Source organism: Hipposideros armiger, unplaced genomic scaffold (genome assembly GCF_001890085.2).
Source record: "Hipposideros armiger isolate ML-2016 unplaced genomic scaffold, ASM189008v1 scaffold_820, whole genome shotgun sequence".
Classification (NCBI taxonomy): domain Eukaryota; kingdom Metazoa; phylum Chordata; class Mammalia; order Chiroptera; family Hipposideridae; genus Hipposideros; species Hipposideros armiger.
The window spans coordinates 100,290-112,168 of NW_017732170.1; the positions used below are offsets into that span (position 1 = coordinate 100,290).

Below are 11,879 nucleotides of genomic sequence, written 5' to 3' on the forward strand. Positions count from 1 at the left end.
AGGGAGGGCCCTGAGCTGCCAGATGTGGTGATGACGACTTCTTGGATTTTCCAGGCCAGCCAGACTCTAGCTGAATGCAACCACGTGTGTGACCCCACCTGACACTAGGTGGAGCAGAACTGCCTGGCCAAGCCCTACCCTAATTGCTGACTCAAAGAATCATGAAAAAGTGTAAAACCATTATTGTTTTGAATGGTTAAATTTTGGAATGGCTTGTTACACAGCAATAAATAACTGAAATGAAATAGTATCATTAAAAAAAGATTCAGTCATAGTAAGATAACCTCAGTTTGATCACTTTCCTGATCTACCCCTTCCCCAACCCCCACAAGTTTATGGCGTCTCTTTATGTAACAGCCAGCGGTTGAACCAAATGACTGTGATAATGGAAAAACAAGTATTACCCAAACCAATCCAAGACTTTCAAAACATAATTTGAAATATGTTCTTCTACATGCTTAAATATTAAGTATGAAATTCTGAAATGGAAAGCATCCTGTATTCTAAGTAGTCTCTTGAGTATAATATTTAATTATCAAACAGAAACAAAAAAATTTGAGAATAAGTTTACGGAAATAACCATCCAAGATCCTTTAGAAAGGTGTTGCTTCATTAAAATAGTGGATTTAATGTTCCTGAGCACTTATTCAGGACGTATGTTACTTTTGCTATTATTTGTTATAATTCGTTGTTGTTGTTTTCTCAAGGAGTTTATACTTGGGCAGACCTGGGGACAGAAAGGCCCTGCTTATAAAAGAAGGTGTTGGGCTTCTTGGTGGCGAAGCGTTGCTTGTGCTGGTGACCAAGGACCCGGTGGGGTCGGGGGAGCTTGATGTTAGTGTCATGGAGCTGCCTGATGGCCATTTGGCGCCTCTTGCTGGCTGCGATCTCCTCCACCTTCATGATCTGGATTGAGTGGGTGCAGGAGAGGTGCTGGGCCTTCATGTCTTGATAGCATTAGATGACGTGCCCATGGTCGTCAGGACCAGGTACTCCCGGTACATGTTGTGGGAGCCACTGCAGGTGTTGGAGCACAGCCCGATGCCCAAGTTCTTCACCCATAGGGGCGATTTCTCAAATGCCTGCCCATAGTAGACAATTTCCCCTGAAGACTTCATCTTCTTCAGCTGAGACACAGAGTATCAGAAGCAAGACTTGGGGACCACATGGTTAGGCACTTGTGGTAGAGGGTTGGCATGAGGCACTTGGGGGTGGGCAGGAAGCACCCCACCACCTACCTGTATTCTGGTAGCATGCCTGAGCCCTTCATAGCACTCCCTCCATGTTCATCACCACCCACAGAAATTATTTGTAAAATGTAAAAGTTATATTTTGCTTACCACCTAAAGTAACCATTGGAAAGGTGGTATTTATAAGATTGGTGACATATTGATCTTATTTAGTCACAAAGGCAACTTCAAGCTAAAGGTATTCTGTTTTAATGTCTGAAATGATTGAATTACCTCAGATTTGATCCACTTTGGGTAAATCATCTCCAAATGGTTAGCAGGTCAGAGAGGGGTAGGTACTCAGAGAACATGTTTTGAACACCCATCAAAATGTCTTCCCTCAGCTGCAACTTTCCCGTAATTAAACTGCTAGTCCATACTTTGCTATTATAGAAGTTTATTTTATAAGTTGTACCTTCATAGGGCAGGTTAAGTAGTTAAATTGATTATATAGCTATCCATAGAGGTTAAGTAATGGCATAGCTATCTGTTCCCTTGGATTTCCTGAAGACATTTTGAAGGTGAGCATATAGCAATGCTGGTATTTCTGACTTGCGTTGGGGTGGAATAGTTCTTGGGCCCAACAGAGCAAAATTTCCACTGATGTAGTTATAGCCTGGAGAACTGCTCAGTCCCATTTGTTTTAGATTTCTGCGTGAGCTGATACAGCACTTGCCAGATGAGGTCAATGGACTTTGTCCTTGTATTATAAGGTTATGCTCTTTTAGGCCAGCTGATTCTTTTATAAATAAATGCTTCTGAAAAATAACGGACAATGACAATTTAACTTACAAACTGAGAGCTTCTCTAATCTTGTGGAATAATAACATCTGCGAAATAATAAAGAACTCAGTGATTCATTCACTATAATCTCTACCCAGTCACACATCTCCTTGCCAGAAGGAGCTTTACCTTCTATCTGGTACAGTGCCTAGTTCATAGTAAACATTCAAGTAATGTTGCTGAATCACTGACTTGGGGAATAATGGCTGATTATAAATTTTAGTAAGTGAAATTTATCTTTCATTTTTAGCACATTCTAAAGTTACTTATATTATTTTGGGCCGGCCGAGTGGCGCGATGGTTAAGAACTGGTTTGGGACGCCAGAGGGCCCCGGTTCGGATCCCACATTGGAGGGCCAGTGAAACTGCCCTCCACAGCTAAGATGCTGAACAACAGCTCAACCTGGAGCTGGGCTGCCGTGAGTCGCTGGCGACGGCGTAGGCTGCAGCTCCTGTGGCAGTGGGTTGCCATGGGCTACTGTGTGTAGCCAGCAGCCGCAGTGAGCAGCCAGCAGCCACAGTGAGCAGCCGTCCAGAAGCCAGCGACTGATCTGCCTCGCCTCGGAAGAGTGCAATGATGGTGCCAACCTGGGCCAGTGAAGCAAGGTCCTCCACAACTAGACTGAAGAACAAAACGACAGCAACTTGTCTGTTCCCCTTCCCCCAATTCCCCAGCACTGTTCCCATCCCCCAATTCCCCAATAAAAAGTCTTAAAAAATAAAATAAAAAAATAAAGTTACTTATATTATTTAAATATATTTTAATGAATATAAAGTTTTATGAAAAATTCTCTAAAAGTGTAAAGAAACAGACATCATGATTCATGATATTTATTAGGTTATTAAAAATTATTTTTAAAAATTGTAGTTCTTTATGTGTTGTGCTGACTATAATAACAGAGTTTGAATACACTTTAGAAATTTTATCATTTAAGGCTTTCTACAATATGATAAACTTACGAGTACTGAATACATAAAGAACTCTCAAACAAAAATAATAAAACAACTCAATAAAAATGAGCAAAATATTTGAATAGACACTTCATCAAAGAAGATATACAGATAGCAAATAAGCATGAAAATATGCTCAACATCATTAATCATTAACCCTACACACCTGTTAGATTGGCGAAGCTTTAAAAGACTAGCAACAATAAGTGTTAGTATGGATGTGGAGCACATGAAACTTATATAATGCTGTGGGGATGAAAATAGCAAAACTTTTTTGGAAAACACTCTAGATCAGAGGTTCTCAACCTGTGGGTTGCGACCCCTTTGGGGTCGAATGACCCTTTCACAGGGGTCGCCTAAGACCATCGGAAAACAAGAAGATATTTACATGACAATTCTTAACAGTAGCAAAATTACAGTTATAGAGTAGCAATGAAAATAATTTTATGGTTGGGGGGGTCACCACAGCATGAGGAACTGTATTAAGGGGTCGCGGCATTAGGAAGGTTGAGAACTGCTGCTCTAGATGTTTTCTAAAAAGTTAAACAGTCACATTCCATATGACCCAACTATTCCACTCCTGGAAATTTACCCAAAGGTAATGAAAGCATATATCTACATTATGTACAAGACTTGTACATAAATGTTCATAGCAGTTTTATTTGTAATAACCCAAACTTGGAAACAACTAAACAGTCAATGCATGAATGAGTAAACAATTTGTGACACATCTATGCAATGGAACACTAGCCAGCAATGAAAAAAAAATGAATTATTGATGTACTCAACAACATGGATGGATCTCAAAAGAATTTTGCTCAGTGGAAGAAGCCACACGAAAAACAGTACATGTTGTATGATTCCATATACAATATATATATACTTATAGAAATGCAAACTTATCTATAGTGATACAAAGAATATCAGTAATTGCCCAGAGGGTTGTTTTTAATGATGAAAGGAGGGAGTGATTACAAAAGAGACATGAGAAAACTTTTTGGGTGATAGAATGAGTTATTATTTTCATTGTTGTGATGGCTTCACACAACTATGTGTATGCATCAAAATGTATCAGGTGATGCACTTGAAATATGTTCAGTTTACTATGTATCATTTACAGCTCAATAAAGTAGAAAAAAAAGAAACAAAGGTTCTATGAGTTGAGTACTATTTTAATGTTTTCAACTTTTACTTATTCAGTAGGCGTCTATAAAATAAAAGTCTAGTTAGCTTTAAAAAAACACAGTAACTCTCTTCCCCCGAATTTATTTTGGGCAAAATAAGAAATGTCTGGAGTTTTAGGGCTTTTAAAACAGGAATAAACTACAGTTTAACATGTGATAGGGAAAGAGGAAGAGAGCCTCTGGACTTAAGGGGTGACCACTGATGGGCGGGGAGATCAGGAATGGAAACCAAGAATGAAACATGGAAGGATATTTGGGAAGCCACAAGACGGTGCCTATACACTCTCACTGGCAACTAGACAAATTCTGTAGGCAGGTGGGTCTAAGTGAATTTCAATGTTACCACGTACGACAGGTCCTCACTTATGAAAACTGTTCCTCCCTGAGTTAGTCCTACAAGGGGGTAACTCCGTGTTTGGCGCGTCAAATCAAGGCAGACACCCGTCCCCTCTCTCCTCTCCAGGTTTGCCCTAACGCCAGGTCCAGTTCTCGGTCGCCCCCTGGTGGCGAACGCCCCGGGACCCGCAGGCGCATGGGCAAGGCCGGAGCAAAGGTGCCGGCAATAAAAGACGCCGCAAGGGAGGGGAGCGGTGGGTGCCTCCCCAGGCCTTTGCGGCTTCTGCATCTTGGCACGGGTCTGGCTGCCCCGGAATCCGGTTTCCCAAACGCGGGGCTCAAGCCCGCTCCTCGGCTTCTACCCGTCCAATGTCATTCAGGTGTTGCCGGGTAGGAGTCGGGGTGAGGGAGGGGCATTGTAGGGTTGTGACCTGAGGGTTTAAGGGAGGACGTCCTGGCATTTGGAAACGAAGGGGCGCCGAGGAGCCCCGACTGTAGGAGGATTGTCACCATTAGACCCCTCCCCCGTCACGTTCCGAAGAACCGAGTGAAGAGGGAAACCAGGTGACTTCTTTAAATCCTAAATAGTTTTTTCCCACCTTAGAATCCACCCTGTTCCCGCGTTGTCCCATATATTGATCTGTCACTTTACCTCCGCTTACAGAAGGTTGGATATCGTCCTCGTGTCCCATCGTCCCCAACCCTCAAGTGGCAGAGGGTGGGCAGTCCGGCAGCAGGGACCTGGTTCACCTGCCCGAGGGCATAGGGGGAGGAACCTCCGTGGGCTCCGAGGGTGAGGTGAGGACCAGCGCGAGGTGGGCAGGGGTGGACTTCTGATACGGGAGTTAGGAACGGGCAGAGGCGCCCACACCTCCAGGTCCCAACCCAGGCGAAGAAACTGCGTGACATTCCAGTCCACGCATGATTGACAGGAGAGTCCTGGCCCAGGAGGCGGGTGTGGGTGTGTAGAGGCGGAGACACAACCCAAATCGCACGTAAAGCGGGGCCAGGGCTTGGTCTCCTAGACGGTCTGGGTCTGGTGCCACCTATCCCGCCAGGCTATAGGGTGGCTTCGCGAAGTCTGACACCCAGAGCAAGAAAAGGATTACGGAGTGTCCCTCCCTGGACCTGTAGCCTGCAAAGAAGGCACAGGGAAGCCGGGAGCCCCGTGCACCCCTTCCCGGGCAGCTTCAGCCTCAGGCGGGACTGGCTCGCGGTTCCCTCGCGGCTCTGCGCGGAGGTCCGCCTCCCAACGCCCTCCTCCATCCAGCGAGCTGCCTCCGCCTCCTTCCTCTGCCTCCACCCTCAACCCCTGTCCCCGTCTGTCTGGAGCTGGGCTCCGAGCCCTCAGTCGGCCTGAGCTCTGGATGTGGGCTCGGGACAAGTCCACGGCGTCTCCACCCAAGATGGACAGCCGGTACACCAGCACTGCGGGCCTCGGGGACTTGAACCAGCTGAGCGCGGCCATCCCGGCCACGCGGGTGGAGGTGTCCGTGTCCTGCAGGTGAGGACGCAGCCTTTCCCTTCCTCCTGTCCTCTCATCTGCGGGGTGGTAGCTGGGCAAGCACTCGGGATACTCCGAGGCTTTGCGCGGGTGAGAAGTTGCGCGATGAGTGGGAGACACTCCGTTTGTGGGTCTGGAGTCACCCCCGGGTCGAGTGGCACAGAGCGGTGAGAGGAAACTAGAAGCGAGTGGTGAGGCTGCGGAACTGAGACTTTTGTTTTCTTGCTGGGAAATGCTGTAAAAGTTGGCTGGGCTGTGACTCAGCGACGGAAACCCCTGCCACCGCCCACTTTTCAAACCCTTTTTACGTCCCAAACCAGAGCTGTACCGGTGATGACGGGAATCGAATCAGGCAGCGTTGCCAAAAGCGCTTGTGACCGCGGCACTCTGTGTCCCGGGACACCCCCTACTAACCTGCTATCAGTTGGCTCCAACCTCGGCAGCTTCCTCCCCACCCACTTCCTGGAGCCATCAGATTGCTTTCCCTCCACCCCTTCAGGTTTTTTGACTCATGGCTGCTAGGTAGCGATTTCGGCTCCAGCCTTCTCTGCAGACGAATCTGTGTCTTACCGAAAATCTAGGAAGTCACGATTTTTCTGCCAGCAAGTAGACACATATGAATGCTTATAACACCGACACCCTGCCCAAGGACTGTGAATTTTAAACTCCTTTGCCTGACGTTTTTTGGGTCATTTTCCCTGTAAATAAAGCAGCATAATTACTATATCGCAGAAGATTTTGAGGAGATGGACAGGCTACCCTAAATTGATAATGGCAACAGAAGGAGCAGGAGACTTGGCTAATTATAATATTGACTCCAGAGCCCACTCCATTGTTTGCATACTTGGATCTTTCTCATTGGAAAACTCTGCTCTGGTGTCTACTTTTGCCCCAAGATTGTTTTTAATGCCTTCAAATCCTCCTCTTCCCTTTCCTTAATAAAGCTTGCCTTAAAGAAATCTGCTAAATATGGAGAATCTTCTATGTAAATAAGCCCTGAAGCTTAAAATGCTGTCAATCAGTGGTACTTGATTTTGGGTTTTCTCAAGAAAAAAAAATCTAAAGCCAAAGGAATAATTTTTGTTTTTTTGGTGGGGGGTGGAAATTCAAGCACCAACCACCTCAGCAGAGGTGTTAATTAGGGGAGAGAGGATAGCCATTTGCTATCCCTGAAACTATATCCCATGATGGCTTGATTCCTCTTACTGCTGACCTCAAACTGTGGGAACAATAATGCTGATAATGATAGCCAAACATTAAGCTCTTGTTTTATTGTGGCCACTGCTTTAAGTGCAGCCAGAGATTTTTTTTCTGTCAATTGAACAGGTGAAGCTGTGTGGAAAACTCTTTTTAAACATTAGTTTCTAGGCCTTTTTTTCTTGTCCGTGAAGCTAGCTTTGGGTACTAGAGGGAGGTTATTAAGATGTACAGATAATGAATGCATAGCCAAAAGTCCTACATTAACAGCATTTTCTAGAGTTCTTATCCTCTGCTGAACATCTTACAAAGTTTGAATGGCATGTGGCCTCTACATGGAATGAATATAAATATGTTGTAAATTAAATCTGAACTTTTCATAAGCTCTTTAGGGTGATTATACCTTTAGGTAAATGGTACCTTAGCTGGTCTTTCTGCCAATAGGGTCTACATTTAACCCTTTAAATGTGGTTTTTGTTTGTTTGTTTGTTTGTTTGTTTGTTTGTTTGTTTGTTTGGATACTTGTTTGCTGTGAGTATATTGGGAATCCTGAAGTCTATTGGCTTTAAGACAGTTTGTTTCATCTTACTACTTCAGACCCTGGAGATAGCCTTGTTCTACATTTTTTTTTTTATACCATTGATTTGGCATCTCGTTTTTAATTTTTCAAATAGAAAGAAAAAAAAAAAAGTCCCGAAAGGGAGCCCAAGTACTTATTGTACTTATATGGTTGAGAATTGAATCTTGTAATCCTAGATAGTGGTGTTCTTTGGGCTTTGGCCTAAGAGACCTGGTAACAGATTCTGGCTTTGTGACTTACTCGTGTTGTTACCTTGGAGCAAGTTCTTACCTAATTTAAGCTTCCTCATTTCTAAAATGTGGGAAGTTATGGTATTTATATAAAGAGTGTTGTCAAAGTTTAATAAGATGATGTCTGAAAAGTGCTTATACAACATATGACACAGAAGAAAGTGTTCAAAATGTTAGCTATTATTATGATAATTGGAAATAGTATTTACTGAATAAATGTATTACATATGATTCAGTTTTGGAATTCTGTAAATAGTCCTTCTCTTTTGAACTTCAATAAACTGGTTAAAGAAGACAAGGTTAGAGCAGCTTTGAGACACCTGTTCCCTCTTCCTCTTCCTCTTCTTCTTTGATGTGCATGAAAAGCATATATCCTAGGATGTTTGTGGGCCTTTCACTTAGCAGCACCAATTGTAGGCCCCTCAGCCTTACAACGGGCAAGCAGAGCCAAAAAATCCCCTGCCTTTCTAATCAGAGCCCTCCGATGATTTGTTGACACCTCAAAAACAACTCGGGGATAGAATCCCTTTTGATAACCTCCTTTCACTGACTTTTTAAAAGCTTTTTGACATTTTCGTCTTCATTTTGGGGGAGGAGAGAAAAGCAACAATTCCTGGAAATCATTTAGTTTCTTCACTCACCAAGTGTTGGAGTGTCTCATACATATCTAGCGTTGTGCCATGCTCCATGAGAAATGCAAGAGAAGCTCCCTGAAAATGTAAAGTCTGGTTGGGAGATAAAAACGACATAATACAAGATAATGTAGGACTGAATTCAAAGATGAGGTTCATGCACAGGGAGGGAACAGATCATTGTGGAATGGCGTGTTTGCTATGAAGAGATGGGTCTTGAGGCGAGACAAGACAGATGGGTGGATTGCATTAGAGAAGTGACAATTTACATAGAGGTTTTGTAGTGGCTACAAACTTGGTGTGTTAGGATGATAAGCATACCTTTCTTGCTGGATTTATGTACAGATAAACTCCTACTTTTTGACATCCCTCCTACCCATTATTTAGCTCTTGCATTAATTTTTCTTTATTATGTTAATTAATAGATTTTTAAGTTAATTTGGGTTACTTGCTTAAAATGTCTATAGCTGAAATGATACAACCTTAGAAACAGAAAATAACATCTGTAGCATTCCCATTTTATTCTGAAAACAGATTAATTAGAAGGAGGTAAAACTGATGAGAAAAATAATATGGAGTAATATCCTGTTTTCCCCACAACCTTGGTTTGTTTCACTATTTCTAACACATCAATTTGATAGTTTTGGTCACTTTTCTCTGAGAAATTAGCAATTATAAATGCAGTGAGAGAATTCTGTATTTCTAGACATTATAGGTTAGCTATCATATGTGAATCCTTTCACAGCAATAATCCTATAATGGTGATAAAACTAATTTTAAACACTAATGTCTAGGAAAGAATGCAAAGTGGAAATTTACTGAGCATCTACTTTGTGCCAGGCATTCTAAAAAGTCCCTCCTGACCTGACTGACCATTAGTCTTTTGCCTAACCTTCCACATGTGTTCTGTGACTGAACATAGTCTAACAGATAGGTACCTTCTATATGCTAAAACCCGTGCCAGAGAAATATGGCTGCACAGTCCCAAAGTAGGTGCCTACTTGACCATGTACATGCCGCTCTGTCTACCCTGAACGTCTTTTCCTCTCTTCCCCTTCTTTTCTTGATTAGCTTGCGCCCTGTCAAGACTCAAGTCAAACATTGTTTTCTCTTATGACTCTTCTCCCAAGCTGGATTTTGCTGTTTTCCCAAAGTATCTGGTATGTACCAGTATCATAGTGTTGGGGAGGAAAATTTTTCCTCTTCCCTCAAGGCTTGGTCTACTTGTTTTTCAGAGTTTCTGCTAGGTCTGCTGTTTCTTAAAATTCACCAGCCTGAAAGAATAAATATCCCCAAAGAGGCGTATTTTGGGGGTAGCAGACACAGCTCCGCTTCAATAGTTGCATTACAATTCTTGGTCTTCGTATTCTCCTCGTCTCTTTTGTGTCCATGGTGTCGATGTAAGAATGTGCAATCCAGTAGATAATTTTTTATAAGAGTTTATTTGAGCCAAACAGAGGGTGAGCCTGGAAGTAAGGTCTCAACAGACTGAGAAAAATGCCTCCCAGAATGACAGTTTGCAGCCTCTTTTATGGATTTGGAAATAAGGAGGGAGCATAGGACGACTACATGAAGGTGGGAGAAATGAGAGAGGTGCAGGATTGTGAACAAGATTATGTGCGCACTTGAAGGTGATTACACTTCCTAGGGGCCTGAAAAAGAGACCTATGACGAGGTCTCCCTAACAAGGAAAAAAAAAAAACCCAAAAAAGTGTGTTAACCTAGATGCACAGAAACAATGGACAGGGCTTGCTTAAGGCAAAGATAAACCTTTTACTAAGGAAGTCCTAGGCCTGGGGCATGACTTTCCACCACGACCTGCCCAGTTGGAATTTATGGTCAGAGCACCCTGTAAGGTTACTTTCTGTCACTTGGTTGATCAGTTTTATTACAAACCCTTTTGTCATCCACTCTGTTTTCTGAAGTTGGCACAGAATATGTTCAATACGCTGGACGCTGTCATTCTCTGAATGAATCACCTGGCATGGGGAAGGCACTTTGCCTATCAAAATGCAGACTCCTATGTCCCCACACAGTTTTACTGAATCAAAATCTCTAGGTTCACCCTGTGCTGGTTATTCACATTTAAAAATTTCAATTGACTAGTTTGATAAGTAAATGGCTCAGTGACTGCAGTCACTTGACCTGGATTAGCAATACCTGCCCTACTAAGGTGTTAGGACAATACTTTCAATGTTATGCTGAAACTGGCTTCAGTGGAACTGAGACAGGAATTTATGTGCCAGTTGTTAAAGTGATTATTAAAAATTAAACGTAGACAAGTAATCCTAAAATTAGTTTAGTTATATTTTGAAAGAAAGTTAAGGCATACTCAAGTTATCACTTCCTAATTATTTTACTGCATTTTATGATTATCTATACTCTTTGCTCTCACCTATGCTTTATCTTTTTAATCTGTATGGTGGAAATATTATGTAGTCATGTGCTACTGTTTATCTCCTCACAATCCATGTTCAGTGACATCACCTTGGTAGCTTGAAATTGGCCATAGTGGGAATACTTATACCACAGAAGCTGTCAAACACTGCAAATCGGGGCTTGATTTATTGTTTTGTTGTCTGCACATAAGACATTCTATGGGAATCAATTAGCCCTATGGAATTTATAATTAAAAAATGCTATTATTTGTAGATTGTGTGCTCAGCTACCTATATTTTATATCAGTAATATTTATAATAAATTGTGTAATACACACACACATTCAGCTCTTTTTTTTTGTTTTTTGGAGACCTTGTTGTTAAACATATACATACTTACTTGCACATCATTGTTTATAGGCCTTTTGTAAAAGATAAAGCACACAGAGGGCGAAAATTGCTTCTGTTAGACTGTCACTATTAAAAATGATAGTGTTAACTTCAGCACTGATTCTGGTCTTGCTTCTCTACTGGAATAAGTGGGGTTGTGTGATTTTTATCATTCATGAAAGGTTGTGACAGCCTGCAAGTATATTGTGAATGAAACAAGAAGATGATTGAAATTTTGTATGCTTTTTACTTTCTTCTCATTGTTACGTGGTCCTCTCCACATCTTCTTTATTCTTCTTGTACTTTGAAGAGTTTTTCTTTTCTGTTTCTCCATCCACTGGCACATACTTTGCAAGTTTACATGTCACAGTTCCAGTTACACTTAGTGATTGACCACCTGGGGAAGCACATTTTTGATTCTGAGAGAGAGAGGGAGAGAGGGAGAGGGAGAGAGAGAGAGAGAGAGAGAGAGAGAGAGAGAGAGA

General features: G+C 42.4%; 1 protein-coding gene and 2 pseudogenes across 1 annotated transcript in view; 2 read left to right on the forward strand and 1 right to left on the reverse strand.

The window, feature by feature from the left end:
* Nucleotides 1–711: 711 nt before the first annotated feature.
* On the reverse strand, nt 712–1,270 carry LOC109374408 (60S ribosomal protein L18a pseudogene; annotated as a pseudogene).
* A 2,195-nt stretch (nt 1,271–3,465) lies between these two features.
* The window catches only part of CPNE8 (copine 8), a 166,571-nt gene continuing 158,157 nt past the window's right edge, over nt 3,466–11,879 (forward strand). The window contains exon 1 of the mRNA XM_019628984.1: nt 3,466–5,987. Within this exon, the coding sequence (XP_019484529.1) occupies nt 5,851–5,987 (137 nt within the window). The 5' untranslated portion in view covers nt 3,466–5,850. The remainder of the gene's footprint in view (nt 5,988–11,879) is intronic.
* LOC109374406 (40S ribosomal protein SA pseudogene) overlaps nt 6,321–11,879 on the forward strand; it is an 18,185-nt pseudogene continuing 12,626 nt past the window's right edge.